Below are 16,544 nucleotides of genomic sequence, written 5' to 3'. Positions count from 1 at the left end.
TGGGAGTGGTCGTGTCATCTCATCATCGCCTCAAATTTGTACTTTTATCAATGCAACTCGATCAATTAATTGAATCCGAGTTTTTTTTAATGTCATCGTGGATTTCGTTGTCTAATTCCCAACACAATAGAAGATAAATAACACTTGATTGATCGATCAGCCATGCATGAATCAATGAAGTTGACAGACTCCCGGAGGATGATGCACTGGAGTATTTGACGAGATGGCTCATAAAAGACATGACTCAAAAAACCAACTGTACGATCACAAAGTAAATCGTTAAGATGATAAATGGGGGCCACGATTTTAAAAAAAAAAAGAAAAAGAAAAGAGGACGAGTTGCTGGGAAATGAGCTCAAATATGCGGCGCGCCGTCTGCTGCCACGCACGGAGAGCTTGGAGTGTTTCATCCGCGTGTTTCATGCGGGGAAGATAAAGGGGAAGTTTGTAGAGCTCCCCTCTCTGAGTGGGTGACATCAACCTGGAAGAGGAGAGAGGGAGAGAGAGAGAGAGGATTTGGGGGGGAACCTAAGTACAAGTCTGTGTACCTCTCTCATTCTCGCAATCCCAGGCGTAAAGCTACCAGTCTGTGCTGCGCCTCTACTCTCTCAAATTATTCTTCTCCCCCCCCCCCCCCCCCCCCATCCCCTCACAAACGCACTGATTAGGCTACAACTCCTTCTGCAACTCTCCCTTTTTTCTTTTTTTGTTGTTGTATTCCCTGGCAGCGGAGGGATGTTCTCTGGAAGAGGAGGTTACACCCCAGCTGAAAACATTTTCACCTTGGAAAGTTTAGGAGTCAGGCTGATAACTTCTTCCCGGAGAGTTTGTGAATGGGCAGCGTTTTGAGGGGGCAAGACTCTTTTTTTTTTTTTTTTTTACGCATCGAGCGTTGAGTGACGCGCTTGTAAGATGTTTTAAAAAGGGGAAAGTTTTTCTTTGCAAGTGTCACAGCCAGATCCTCACTTTTCCTGACCCTTTAAAAAAAAAAAAAAAAATCTTCAATGGCAAGGCAAGCGTTTCAAGGAGATTCTGACTGATCGAGTCTCGTGAGAGAAACTTTGGTGAACTTCTGCAACAAGAGATTGATTTCGGCTCCCATCACTTCTTCTTCTTTTTTCTTTTTTAAAACATTCTACCACATAGTCGAACGACCTCTCTTGACCATTTTTCCACCCCCACCCCCCAGGACGTCTACTTCCCACCCGCGGATTTTCAATTAACTTTTAACTTGGGTTTGGAAGTAATTTCAGTGGATATCATGCCTCCGATCGGGCCGGAGAATCGGGCTCCGCTCGGCCGGCTCTGGGCTCTGGTTTTGGCGCTGCTGGTGTGCGCTGCCTCGGTGACTGGATGCCCGCACAAGTGCAGCTGCTCCGGATCGCATGTGGACTGCCAGGGTCTCGGCTTGAAGACCGTGCCGAAAGGAATACCGAGGAACGCCGAGCGCCTGTAAGTGGGATTTCATGACAGTTTAAATCTCCTTGTCTGTCTGTCTGTCTGTCTGTCTGTCTGTCATCGGCTTTCTTAAATATGTTCTCGTGGTCTTGAGGTGCGCGTTCCTTCCTTGGCTTTTACGCGTAAACCCCAAAAGAACAGCGCGTGTGTGACATGAGTCCACTGGCGCCTCCATGACAGATGAACGCGCCTTGAAGGACTCAGGACCGAGTTATCAGAGGCGATGGAGCTCGAGCTTCAAACTAAAAAAACAACAACAACACCATTCATTGGACAATTTAAACTTCAGCTTTGTTCACTAAATGAAAACGTCATTAGCGTATATTTTTGTTTCACCCTAGATCAACGCATTTTGTGCCATTTTCTTGTGTGGGGTTTGTATCCAAGGTCCTCTTGAACTGCAATGGATTTAAACTCTGAACCTCAGTCAGTGATCATGATAAGGCAAACAAATCTTATTTTATTTCCAGAGCAATATTCATTTATGGTTTCATTTTGCATGTTTTACGCCTTAATTTATATCAGTTGATACAGATTAGCATTCCTTGGCATGAATTAGAAAATTGGCTAAACATTTCTACAAAAGTGTATAAAGTCAATTATAGCATTTTAGCCTGATAGGGCTGATACGTGTGAAAAAAATAAGCCATTATTTCTAGTATTGGGCTCCCACTATACAGACGCAAAACAAGGGATAGCTGTTGGGGATTGGTTACAAGTACAGCGTACCTCCTGGCTGAAAGAATACACTACTGCGATCCCTTTGGCTGTACACATAATAGATGGTGCACATGATACTGCCCTAAAGTTCACCGGTGACCCCAGTGAATCGAGGCAGTAAGGAAAACAGTGCCGAAGCAGCTTTAGAGCGAGTAATGAAGTTTTTAAACGGGTCAAAATGAAAGGTGAGAGCTCCTGAAAGCTTGTTTAATATTCTTCCACACTCGCTCTGCAGCAAAGTCTTTTTCATCTTCCTTATTTTGGCCGTGGATCGTCAGCGATTTGTGTGAAATCCTAAACGGAGACTTTTCTCTTGAAGAATTATTTTCTTCGTGTGTTTTTTTTGTGGAAAACCTGGTGACAGTTAGTTTAAAATGATATTCATTCCCGAGGCAGAGACGGGACCCCTGACAGCCGCTGCTGCCACCTCGAGCCTGATCTTGACACGTAGACACCCCCCGCAGCCACACACACACATGCGTTCACAAACACACACCTATGTGCGGTTAAGGTATGGAAGTGATTATGCACCATAACGGAGCAGCCAAAAGCCCCCGCGGGGGATCAACAACAGGCCTAACCCTGAGACAACAAACACAATCAGCAGGCTGCAGAGGGAAGTGGGGGGGGTCGTGTTTGTTAGTGGATGTGGGGGCACTAATGGACGAGGAACACATGATTAGCATACGTCCGTGCGTTTCTTACTTTTTTTTTGCACGTGTTTTTTTGGACACATGTTTGTGTATTTGCGTTGGCTGGCGTGATTGTGTGCGGTATACGAGCGAGTGTGAACAACGAGGCCCATGCCGCTCCCGTCCCACAGGACGCTTGTGACCTCCCAGGACCTGTTGGCTTTTACACAGCAATCCCCCCAAGACATTTACACCCTAGGAAAATAAATAATTAGAGCGGGCTGCGATGGGGAGGGGAGGGGGGGGGGATAAGGGGTCCCACTGCCTCTCGCTGGGGTCCCTGGGGTGGAATATTTGGGGTAACAGCCGCCCCCCCCACACACCTCCCTCCCCTTTTACTCCAGAAACTATGTGTTTATGTTTCCCTGATTTATCCAGGTCAGTGTTTCAGCTGTGACTTTGGCCAAGAGTTGCTCCTTCCTTCCTTCCCTCCTTTCTCTCCCTCTCTGCCCGCCTTCATCTTTCTCTCTCTCTCTGTCAGATGTATTTGAGGGAGTCTGAGTTGGGAAACATTAAAATGGATGAGATTCCAGTTCTAAAGGTTACGGCAGCTGGAGAAACTTTTCAGGAAAGAGAGATGAGTGTTATTGCCCTGAGCAGGTATTTGGCCACGTGGACAGATTCTCCTAACAAAAGTGCCAGGTTTGTTAAGTTATGAGTAAAAAATGCTCATTTGCGTCGAATTACAGCTCCGACAATTCTTGAATATCTCCTTAACTTCACATTTTTTTAATGTCATTCATGACTGGAAAACAGGACAAGACAACCACGTTTTTTTTTTTTAGCTTTTAGAAAGTAAAACTTCATCTTTGCCTTTGGTGGTCCACCTTACATTTATTTTTCCGATTTAGTTGTTCTGTCTCATGGTGAAGTATTGGTTTTCCACCGTTTTGCAGAAATGTTCAGTTACATAAGGATAAATCCAGAGAGAGGGGGGAAATACTGTATTCTCCACCAATGGTAGTCTCACCACACCAGAATACAAGACCACAAGACATGTGGCGTTTGAGTAAGGGACATGACTCTCGCCTTATCTCCAGTGGAAAATCTTTTTCAGCTACTACTGCGCCGCTAGCTTTATCGCGCTCTCTCGAGCCACATGTACCGAATAAAAATCTCTCTCTAGAGGTTACTGAAAACAAATGTAGAAAATCACTGTTGGGTGAAGGAGAAGAACACCACACAGATCGAGGGGAAATCGGACACAAGTTAAGTTCAAGGCTTGATGATGAAAAACACTTGAAGATATACTGATATACAGTATAACAATGAAAAAGTACAGACTTTTACTTTGAAGGCACATGGCAGCCTTAGAAAGGCCAACTCGTTATAAAATCACCAGTGTGGTCCTTTAGTGTTAGTCCCCACTTACTCTCTTTATTACACTGAGTTACTTTAAATCCAGTTCAATTTCCAGCACACCCCTAAGTGAAGAAGTCAGAGCCAGAGTCCACCTGTCAAAACTACGTAACAAAGCTCTTTTAAAGCCCCCGTTTTCTTCACTATTGTAAACAGAGCATTTGGAAAGGTTAACGAGCAAAAAACAGTGGAGGCCTCAACTGTTCACTTCACACGCACGCACGCACGCACGCACACACACACACACACACACACACACACACACACGGCCGCCTCACAGATTACCTTAGGCCAGTCAATTCCGTAATGTCCTCCTTGGGAAGCCACTTGAGACCTCATTTGCATCTAATTTGAGTGGAGGGTTTTGGGGGGAGGCTTAACAGGCTTAACGAGGCTGGGTAAAATGGATTGGAACACACGGATGGCTTTTCTCTCCGGGGTCCAATTCACACCTGCCCAACAGGGGCCGCATATACACACACACAGACACGCACACACAGACAGTCTAGAGCTGCAAATTCCAAACGGTTGCCCCAAGTGCTGTGAAACGAGGGGATAGTGATGGCTGTAAACTCTAAAGGGTCCCTGCAATTGGTTGAGCTGCGATCAGGACATGTTTTAAGTGTTATATGTATGATCACATATGTTTTCTGTGCGTCAAATGTATATGATGATGTGCCTGTTGGCAGTTCAGTGAGTTCACTGCTGGAAGCGGCGAGCCAACTAAACATTAACTAATTCTGATCTAAACGGACTATTTTCTTTTCCCTCTCTAACGGCACTTTGAGGAAGTTTTGGCAAGTTTCTTTTATGAGAAACACCTTCTCTACTTTCTTTAGCCTCATCTGGCACAAGAGAAAGCTCTTTCTTTCTTTCTTTCCCTCCCCAACTCTTCATCCTCACATTAGCTTTGTTTCTCTTTCTGACGTCTCTCGTACTTTCTTCCCATCCCTCGGTGTTCCTTTGCGCTCCTTTTGTGTTCTTATTCCCAGCCTTGCCTCGCTCCACCTTTTCTTCTGGCCCATCTCCTTCTTCCTCTCCTCACCAGTCTCTCTCTGACCTCCACCTCCTTCACACACACACACACACACACACACACACGCACACACACACAGACAGTTTTCACAGCTCCCATTTTCCCTCAGCGTGCCAACCTACCACGGAGCGCACGCTGCCATTGTGTGTGCGTGTGTTTCTGTGCGTAGAGTGGGCACACACACACACGTTCCAGCCTCTACTTCTGGCTCTTATCACAGCTTGGTGTTGATTGGTCAATGGAAGCTGTTGCCACCACACCCTCAGCTGTGAAACAGCATTCCATGGTGGGACTGGAGTCGTTGTCAGTGTGTGTGTTTGTGTGTGTGTGATTTTTTCACTTTGGTCCTTACCTGTCCATGAATTAAGAACAATCTTATTGGGATTCTGACTGGATCAAGAGCAATCTGTTTCACTGGACATTTGTGGTGTTCACTGCAGTTCGTCTCCCTCACTGCAAACAACCAACCGATAAGTCCGAGACGCATTTCCATGGATCTCTGCTCACCATGCTGTGTTGGTGCTTTGCCAACTTTTGTGGAAACCAGGGAGCTAATTACCGACGTATTTTGTTGGTGCAGCATTTCTGTATATGTGCGCTGCTTTGAGGGCAGCTTAAGTCAGCACACATGCTTTGGTGACTTGAATTAAAGCCATCGTTCAGCGAAGACTGTTCTTTACTGTTAGGTTATGATGGTGATGTAATACATCTGAGGAGCAGTCGAGGGTTATTGCTATAGCAGACGAGTCTAAACTAAGAAGCAAAAGCCACAATGAGCTTGCTGTTCTCAAACAGACTCTTAATGTCACGCCTATCATCTGCGGCCATCCCGTGGTAACCATTTTGTGCCCTTCCAACTATGTTTGATTCAGTTATGGAATGCCAAATGGCACAAGTGAGGGTAACCAATATTTAGTCTGCAGTTCTAGGTCAGTGGGTGATATTCTCCTCCCCAAGTTTCTCCAGCCTTTTTTTTTATTTATAAATAATGACTTTCAGGCTGCCAAAGAGGCAGCTGGCACTTGACGGTGGGCACTGCCCTTCTGGGGAAAAAAGAGCAAGCTGGCAGGATTAAAACACTGTATTCACATGTATAATACAGACTCTTAATGTCACGCCTATCATCTGCGGCCATCCCGTGGTAACCATTTTGTGCCCTTCCAACTATGTTTGATTCAGTTATGGAATGCCAAATGGCACAAGTGAGGGTAACCAATATTTAGTCTGCAGTTCTAGGTCAGTGGGTGATATTCTCCTCCCCAAGTTTCTCCAGCCTTTTTTTTTATTTATAAATAATGACTTTCAGGCTGCCAAAGAGGCAGCTGGCACTTGACGGTGGGCACTGCCCTTCTGGGGAAAAAAGAGCAAGCTGGCAGGATTAAAACACTGTATTCACATGTATAGTACACACAAATAATATACACACACGGGCAGAGGGGCGCACACACTCGCTGGCATAAGTACAGGGAAATATATGCAGACAAATGAATGCACACTTGCATCAATGTACGCATAATTGTACTGCACTTGCGAGGACACTCACTATATATATATAAATAATGCATTCCTAGGCCCTTACCCCAACGTTCTTCACAACTATGCCAAACCCCAAACCCAACCTAATTCAAAATGTATCCCTCAAAGGAAAAGTACAGCGCGTTACAACTTGAATCCTAGTTTAGTCTATTGTACTGGTTCCCTTCACATGCTGAGATCTGGGAAAATTTTTTCCCAGGAAGCACGAGAAACTCCAAGTCAGGAGACCGGACAGGTTGTAAACAAGTCGACAGTGAACAACATTTAATCGAAACCATTTTATTTGGAGGATAACTCGAAATCCCCCTGCACTCAGAAACAACTGTGTGCACGAGTACTGAAAGTATGGTTTGTCAAAGCAGGTCTCTTAACTGTGATGGATGTTCACCGCGAATAATTTGGGGCGATTACTTCACACTTTGCCTTCATTTTCCCTTCAAAGTAAGTTTTGCTAACCTGGGGGTTGGTTTGAAATCTCTATGATCGTCTGACGGCTTGAGGTCTTGCCTTTTTCTTTTCACTTGGAGTGTAATGTGATATAATTACAGATAAGAATGATGATTTGATGGCCAAAACTACTAAAATAAGACCCAGGTTGTATGAAACTATAATTGTCTTTTTAACCCTCACACCACCCTTTTGAAGTAGTGAACACCAGCCAAAAGAGTATCGTCATTCTCAAGGTCTTAAAAGGGGTCCTTCACAAAGATGGTGCAAGAACAAAGACACCAGCATTCTCGCATGAAAGAGGTACATTTATATTCCAAATGAAGACGCATACACATTCATGGGAGGAGAATTGGGGAAGAGGAATGTACGTATTCAGCCAGACACACACTTACACACACACATTGCACACACTCATTAGGCAACACGCGGTATGCTTCCATGCTTTCACCGGATTAAACATGCAATTGGTTGTAGTTGGAAACTTTGACACATATCACGAGAGAGAGACATAGAAACACACACAGAAACAACCCAGTCACAAATGACCCCCTGAGGTTTTCTGCTGAAGCAGAAGTCCTCAGACCGGAGGGCTTCAGAGTGTGTGTGTGTGTGTGTGTGTGTGTGTGTGTGTGTGTGCGTGCGTGTGCTGTACGCTTGGAGTCATTTGATGTTAACAGGCTATGCCACTGTTTTGTTAGGCCACTGTCACCAAAGCAACACATTAGAACCCTTCTGCAGGGACTTTCTTCTTTACTCGGTGTGTGTTTCTGTGTGTACCCCTCCACTTTACGTGTGTCTGTGTGTGTGTGTTTATTTGTGTGCATGCAGTAAGTGTGTACACTATGAGTGTGACTCGCGCCACAATTTTCCCTTTTCGGTCCGATCTTCATCCAAGACCAAAGTGACAGACCTGTTTATGTTACATCTGGAAGCTGATGGAAAAGCTGGTCCATGCACTTTGCATGTGTGCCTCTCTCTCTCTCTCTCTCTCTCACTCTCTCTATCATTCACTTTCTCTCAGTCGCTCATTCAACCTCTTGCATTCCCTTTAAGCTCTGTTCTTATTTTTCTTTCTGACCTGGCCTCTGTTGAGGAAGCAGCAGTCCTTGTTCTTGTCAAGTGCCCTCTCAAATCAACCCCTCCACCCCGTTTACTTACAGTACAACAGTAGTAAATCCAGACAAAAGCAATGCAGCCCAATAAACTCCGGCAGAGAAAAGGAGCTAACCAAATACAGCGCGGGTTTATAGCCCTCTCGGCTTGCGACTCCAAAGAAAAGGACGCTTGCAGGCGACTCCCTAATGTGGTCAAGCCTGCGTGGTCAACAGTGACACCAAAACTTATTTTTTTCCAGTCGACATGGCATCGAGACTAGGTGGGGGAGAGAAACCAATTGTGACAGACAGCAAAACAAAGCAATGGAGGATGACATGAAAAAGAGGTAATTAAAAAGGGCGGAGACGAACAGGAGGAGTGATGGAGGAGTGATGGAGGAGTGATGACGAGACGGAGGGAGTTGTGTTGTGCATCATTCCAACTGGATTCCCCTTTATGGAGTGAAATGAGTGTCCTTCAGTCTGCTGTAGGAAAAGTTTTTTACTGACTTATGGCTCCATTATCATCAGTGCCTCAGCTGCTCTTCCTCTCTCTCTCTTTTTTGTTGAGGAAAGAAATTCACCCACGTCTTGTTTATTTTTTTCCCGTCAGCATTCTAGACCTGGCAAATGTCAAGAATGAGCAAAGTTGCTTATTTGTACAAACAGAAAAAAAAAATTGTGACAAATGTATGGTGAGGAACACTGGCCGGAAATTCATTTTTTTTTTTTAAATGTCAAGTGTCAGAATGCGTCCGAGAAGCTTGCAAAGCCTACGCGAGAAACAATCTCCAACAGTGGGATCAGTGTCTCGCCGTGGTGGCTGTAAATGCATCACACCAGGCAAACCTTTGTCTTCTCCACAGATTCCCCTCAGTGAGCTAATACTCCCTTGTGCTGTGTGATTTCCACCGTGGCTGAATGTGATGGCTGTCTGTGAACATGCTACGACAACTAGTGGTAGGCTGCCAGGCTTGAGTCATTTGGTTGCTTTTTAATTTAAAATCATATAATTATTGGTAATATTTGGTTTTAAAGGCAGTGACACAGATGTGTTTGAGAAAGTAATGTTTAGTCATGTTCGGAACGGAAAACTTAATGTTTATGGATTACTGAGTCAACGTAATCTTGACGTGAGCCTTTAAACGACCTGCCGTGTGTGTGTGTTTTTTTAAAAAAAAGGACATGGTGTCCTCAAAGGTAGGAGTGTGTTCAGAAGCCTTCAGCAGTGTGTGTTGTGTATGATGTGAATGCCCAAAACCTCCAAGTGATGATTCCCGTGCATCCCAGAGAGCAGTTCTGTAATACGAGAGAGTTCACTTCCCATTAGTGTCACTGTGACAGAAATTCAAGACGGCAGTAAACGGTCACACGGGAGACCAAATTTTCCACATAACCCCCAAATTTTCCTAAACTTGTAGATTCTGGTAAACTCCTGTAGACGATACATGGTTCGCAAACGGAGACTGAACATGTCGTTCTTTTTGAACGCTTTCCATGGTTACGTCTTTTACTTTCATAATTTATGTTTTTTTAATAGAGAACTTGTTCTACTTGACCCAGTCTGCTTCTTGCTTCCTGCTTCTTCTATGTTAACTGTATTCATTTAGAATGGATTATTTATTTTGGGCACATTGGTCAATCCAATCTGAAGTTCTAAAATGAGAGCGGACGGGGAATTTTTAAAATGGATATAAGAAAAAACTTTCCTATCAATACACATATATATATATATATATATATATATATATATATATATATATTATTATATATGTATATTATATATATATATATATATATAAATACAAATAAAATGCACAATATTGCATCTTGTTCAAGCTTATTAACAACGAGGATGTAGAGAACGTAGTCTAGTCAGTGAACATGTAAACTAGTTTGCTGAACTAAACCTTTCAATTAACAATATGGTAAACAATTACCTTTAACACACACACAGTGTCTGCTCCCCAAATGCCTCTGTTGAATCATTCTCTGGAGGAACTCCTTGTATAGTCTTTAGCAATCTGAAGCTAATGTGTTGCTCTTACAACATTGTAAACAACTGTTTGTTACTGTTTGTACTCTTGTGGACCAACTCTATTTATGGGCCCAATTTCACGATTGCTTCCGGGGAAAACTACAAAGGCCAATGCCTTGTCTTTAACCTTTTATAGGAATCGGTTTAGCTCGCTTGATTTGCACCTACATGCAAAGTGAGAGCAGAATAGTTAGTTTAATTAGATTTCATTTAAGCCATTATCGTTTGTTTTTTTTGCTGCATATGATGTTTTTTTATACTCTGAATTGTTTGGCTTCTGACCTTTCTTCATATAGACCTTTCTTCTCCTTCAATGAAGCGAGGTTACAATTAGTGATTAGATCAAAAAAAGTCTGAGTAGGTGTTGCTAAATGTGATATCGGAGCATTTCAAGTCGATGGATTGCAGCTGCAATGACGGGCAATCTAGAAGCAGCTTGACGCCTGCTCTGTGCTTCTGGTGGCATACACACTGTAGAGCTCAGAGGAAAAGGAAGAAGGCAATTAGGGTTCCTTTGCGTAACTGTTTAGATTTCTGGAGAGAAATTGAGCATACCTATCTCAGTGAGAGGAAGAAGGAAATAGAACAAGAAAGGAGGAATGAGAAAGTGAATCGGTGGAAAATAACAGTAGATTAGCAACAGGAAGCGAGCGCATTCGGGGAAACGAAGCATCGGACGCAGAAACAACAAAAGGATGAAAGGGAAAGGATGGAGAGATACGGACGCAGCGGCCGAGAGAGTGAGAGACAAAGTGGAAACAAGGAAATGTCAGTGTCAGAGACAGTTAGACAAGAGACGGAGCAGAGAGAGGAAACTGTTCGCAGCAGTTAATCGTTATTCCTCGCTGTGGTCCCAGAGAGAGAGAGAAAGGGGACAAAGGTCAAGAAAACAAAAAACACCACGGATTGGACCAAAACCAGACGTTTCAAGCTCACGTCTTCACTTAATATTTCATGGTTTACCACAGATGCAGGTCAGGCCAACTCTTCATTCCATTGAGCTCTTGGGAGTCTTTGTCACGGGATCTGTCATTCGCTTAAGATTCCTTTCTAATAGTTATTTCTCAGTCTCTGGGGTGAAGCCACCAATAAAGCTGTGCCGTAAGTGAATCAGGCCTCCAGACACCAGACGTGTGTGCGTGTGTGTGTGTGTGTGTGTACAGTCAACCAGTATCATGGCCCAAAGGAGCCAGACTGTAAGGGTCACTGGTTTCACTGGTCTGGGGTGAGATGTGGTGGGGTGCTGCCTTTTGTGCGTGGGTTGTATGGTACAATAATTCCCCGAACACCTGCTGTTTGCATTCTGGTCTTATCCAGTTGTCGTGTAAACACACACACACACACACACACACACACACACACACACACACACACACACACACACACACACACACACACACACACACACACACACACACACACACACACACACACACACACACACACACACACACACACACACACACACACCTCTGCCTGTAATGGAAACAAACAGCGGTTAGAGCTTGTGTGCTAAAGCCTCTTGTTAGTTGTCTGACGGCCAGCTGGTCAGTTAAATTTAAAGCTAAGCTAAGCTTTACTGCCGGGGTGGGGGTAGACACCCACACTTCAGCAGACCAGGTGCATAAAAAAATGGCCGCCTCACTAGCTCGAAGTCATTCGGATCCTCTGTAGCCATTTTTATTGGCTGAGAGCAAAAATGTACTCTACAGCCGAATTACATTGTTTTGAAGTATAATGGCAGCCCGCTGTGTCTCAGCTCTTTTCAAACAACTTTTCCCTAATTCCTTTGAGATTACAGAAGTCCATAACTCTATGCACAACACTGGATGTACTTACTCTTATGTTACGGCTTATACAAGCGCAGCGCTCCAGCTGCTCTGTCATTACTGCTGATTGGCGTCAGGTGCTTGATTTCTGCATCGCAATCATGGGCTCGCTCACCAGGCTTGTGGCTACACATCCAAACATATTCGAGCGGGTGTTAAGCTCAGCCATGATAACCTGACGCTTCTCACTACTAATCTGCCGACTGCCACCAACTCCAACCGCTCGGGATTTTAATATTTATTTAATTACGCTCGTATGTTTGCGTGTGTGCCAATTAGGGAGAATTAGTTCTCTCATCGGAATTCTGAAACTGTAAGGATCGACGGTAACTGCTCACTCTTCATCTTGTTCATGCGTAACCATTAATGACAAATAAATAGGTGAGCCCACCCACTTTACCCTGCTGCAAGTTGCAGGATAATAATGATCCACGACCTTTTACATCGGCACAATAGCAACAGCAAGTGTCGTCATATTGCTTTACCAGAGTATTTGTTAAATGCACGTGAGCGGTGGGAGAAGGTAAATTATGAATTCTTGTTTATTTATAGAACGACGTTACTGTCTGTTTTCATTCTTTTCTTTCGAAGAATGTCGAGACGTCGTACTTTCCCCCTTTTTTAGTTTTATACATCTCTGTGACTCGGTGTTCTATTTTCGTTGGACAATGTTATCGTTTAATTTCACAGCACATCTCGTTTTGCTCTGGCAGTGACGGCTTTGGCTTCCTCACTCGTTCGGCGGTTGACGGCGCTCCACCTGGACCTGGATCCCCTCTGTTTGTTTGAGTCAAGAGTGGTTCCCCTGGTGAGAGCACAAGTTTCCACTGTGACCAGGAGGAAGATGGAGATAAGGATGGAGAGATTAAAAAAAAAACGAGTGGGAAAATGTAGCCTGTAAAAGAGGGAGAGATTGAGATAAAAGAGGAGAGATTAGGGGGAGGCAGAAAAACGGAGGGAGGCAAAGAAAAAGTGTTTAATCGACTGAAGGATAAGACATGAGAGATTGAAAGAGGGGGAGACACTGTAAACGTGGGGAGATTAGAGAGACAAAGAAAAAGTGGAGGATAAGGCTGACTGTGGAGGACTGACTGGTTCCCATTGAAGAGCGGTGACTGGGGAAAGGACCGCTGGAAGATAGATGAAGGGAAGAAAGCAAAAAAAAGAAAGTGAAAAGATGAAGGCAGAGGGGTAAGACAGGGAGGAGAACATTGATAGATGTGGAACAGAAGCATTCGGATTGGACGCTGCCCCAAAGTCACTCAGAAGTGAGCGGATACTTGAAATAAACAACAACAAAGAAGAAGAAGAAGAAGAAAAAAACAGTTTCTTTCATCCTGGAAGCAGATCTTTCCTCTAGTTGAAAATGACAAATCAATGCTGTGTTGAATTCTTCACCACGTCCAAGAAGGCTAATCAAGCTGCTTCGCTTTCCAAGGAACTGTCAATTACAGGCAGTCTGACTAAGCCTGCCGTTGGTCGCATATTCCTCTTTCATACTCGCCACTCTTCCTCTATCTCCACTATCTATTAGTATTTTTAAAAAAAATGGATGCAGCAAAAACTGACCCAGCGCTGTGGAGCAGCACAAATTGGGAGTACAACTCCGAACGTGTTAGCAAGCAGTTACTTACACAAATAGAAAACAGACAGAAATGTTGGCACCATGGCAGAAATAAGTCTATTTAAAGTCATTTCAGCTCTTTTTAGTTTCCACAAACTCGTGCAGGAAATATCTGTTCTCCACTATGCTCACCAGCTAATCAATAACTTATGTCTGTCTGTCTATTAATATATTACTGGGCAGTTTTGGCTGAAAACTTCTCTTTTTCTCGTATCAAGAATCCTCAATTCTTGACTGTGAGCTCATTGGGAGAACGTATCTGTTGTTGCATATTATTTATAACGATCTGCACTGTAGTGGCTGTGGGTCTCTGTCATTTCACGTGTCCTCCCCATAGCATCAGGAACTTTTCATGGCCCCCCAAGACCTTTCAAGGACCCCTGTTGGACTGCTGGACCCCATTTTAAGCTTTGGCTTTGACCTCGACCACACCAGCCCTCCCTGTCTCAGGCCGGGGGTATGGCTCTTATTAGTGGTCCTTGCCATGGCAGCTTGGAGAAGCCTTTTGAAACCTAATATGGTCTTAAATCAGATTTATAAATGTTTAGGTGTATTATGAAAAACACACATGGCAAAACCAGACTCTGTTTATGTGTGTGTGTGTGTGTGTGTGTGTGTGTGAGTGTGTGCGTCTGTGAGTGAGCGAAAGCTTACAAAGCAAGGGAAAGAGAGTTGTGTGTGTGTGTGTGAAATTGGAGAGAAAATTGTGTGTGTTGTTTGTCTGCGCTCGCGTGTGTGTGTGTGTGTTTTTCCCTTGGCCTAATTCCTCCAGTACGACAGCGTTTCAATAAACAGCAAACCCGTATAAAGGGAACTAGTCTATACACACACACTCAGGCAGTCAGTTCACATTGCAGTGTGCATACATTGTGCACCCGTAGTTAAAACAGATTGAATGACAGCCAGGAAACACGATAAGCTTTTAAACTCTGATGATGGAAAGAGAAAATAATTTCATCCCACTTCTTTTTGGAAAACGTCTAAATAAGTCAGAGCGGCAGGAGCGCTATGTGTGTGGGGAGAAGTGTGAGTGTGTGTGCGCAGAAGTCTCCTGGTGCCTGTCCGGTAGGAGTGTTTGGGTGCTTTGGTGTATGTGTGTGTGTGTGTGTGTGTGTGTGTGTGTGTGTGGGCTCATGTGCTGTAGGCCGTTCTCACGCTCTGTCCTACGAACACATTCACTAATTTGACTGAGCGAGAACACACACAGAGACACACCAACGCAGACACACTGACGTTCCTTTGCTCTTCATAATAAAAATTCCTATGCTTTGAGGATACACTGTGCCATATTAAGTTCAGACTGTTGATCAAACTCATTACCGATCATATTTGTGACCTTTTCGTTTTGTCTCTCCGCAGGGATTTGAACAGAAACAACATCACCAGAGTCACCAAAGTGGACTTCTCTGGCCTCAAGAACCTCAGGATCCTGTAAGTCTGTTTCTGTCTTTGTTTCTGTTCACCGCTGCCCAAATGACTGTTGTTGAGCCAGGTTGTTCAAATTACATTGAATGTTTCGCTCATTGTGTTTATTTATTTGTGTCCAAAGATTACAGGCCTCATGCAAAAAAAACTTGTATCCTCAACATCTCTTTGTTTGTTTGTTTGTTTCTGGTTGAGAGAGTCTGAGAACATCCTAAGAACAAGGAAATCTGCCAATGTGCCTAATTCTCTGAAATCACTCGAACTCGCCACTCCAGAGCAAATCTCTTTGTATGATTTTTTATTTATTTTATTCCCCGCGTGAGCATGAGCTCACTTTTAACTTTTAACTTTTAACGAGGTGCTTCACAACACTGAAAGTGTAGGGCTACCGTGGGATTAAAGACATGTCAGTAATCTTTGATCAAATAACTGTAGCGCTGAAAGAACGTGCTTTTGCTCAATGTTTTATAGCTTGAAATAGATTGAAGCTGGAGCCTTTCATCCCCCATGGCGTGAGTAGATGTTTGGGCATACGAAGCGTGTGACTTTGCATCTCATCGCCAACAGCAAGCGTTGGTTTCTTTTAACCGTGTAGGGGATCTTTCTCCCCTCAGTCAAGCGGCTCACGTTGTATATATGACACACCTCAACACACTTGGCGGATCGGAAAAAATGCTCCTCTGAGATGCTATCAAACGACCCATTAAGTCATTTAAATATGATGTCTTTTATGTTTATTCTACCAGGTACCCGCAGGTATATTATGGACTCTTTCTTTTTCCTCATTGTGACTGTATTTGTTTCTTTTACAAGGAATCCCATTAACAGAAGAAGAAAAAAAAAATGCCACGCTGGAGCAATTAAGCAAGTGCTACATTTACCTAATAGGCCTGTATATGGCTATAGGGGAAACACGTCTCTATAAAATAAAGTTTCCCAGCCTAATTAGGGATTTCAGAGCAGCAGAGAATTTAAGAATGTCTTATCCTAGGAGTTGAATTGCCTAATTACTGCATATTTATGAAGTTAAATAATATAGTAATTATGAGCTGACATGCCAAGCAGCAAGACGTGCATTTGTCGAACAAGCAACAATATGTTACAACTGGTGCAGATATGATGGTATGCAGACGTCGAAACTGCTGAAACAAAATGTTGCATTATTGGAATTGTTTGCAAGAAAGTGTGAGTCATGTTTCATGTGAAACGGTGAAAGAAAAGATAAGTCGGAATCCCCCCCCCCCCCCCCCCATGTCTGAACAATAGTTGGGGAATGCTGAATA

General features: G+C 43.8%; 1 protein-coding gene across 1 annotated transcript in view; it reads left to right on the top strand.

Annotated features, from left to right (window-relative positions):
* Positions 1 to 967: 967 nt before the first annotated feature.
* Positions 968 to 16,544, top strand: part of slit3 (slit homolog 3 (Drosophila)) — a 220,022-nt gene continuing 204,445 nt past the window's right edge. The window contains 2 exon segments of the mRNA XM_034543991.1: positions 968 to 1,452; positions 15,196 to 15,267. Coding sequence (XP_034399882.1) covers positions 1,262 to 1,452; positions 15,196 to 15,267 — 263 coding nt within the window. The 5' untranslated portion in view covers positions 968 to 1,261.

This window comes from Cyclopterus lumpus, chromosome 10, assembly GCF_009769545.1.
Source record: "Cyclopterus lumpus isolate fCycLum1 chromosome 10, fCycLum1.pri, whole genome shotgun sequence".
Lineage (NCBI taxonomy): Eukaryota > Metazoa > Chordata > Actinopteri > Perciformes > Cyclopteridae > Cyclopterus > Cyclopterus lumpus.
Note: the sequence above shows the minus strand (reverse complement) of the source record. Positions and strands in the feature narration are given on the sequence as shown.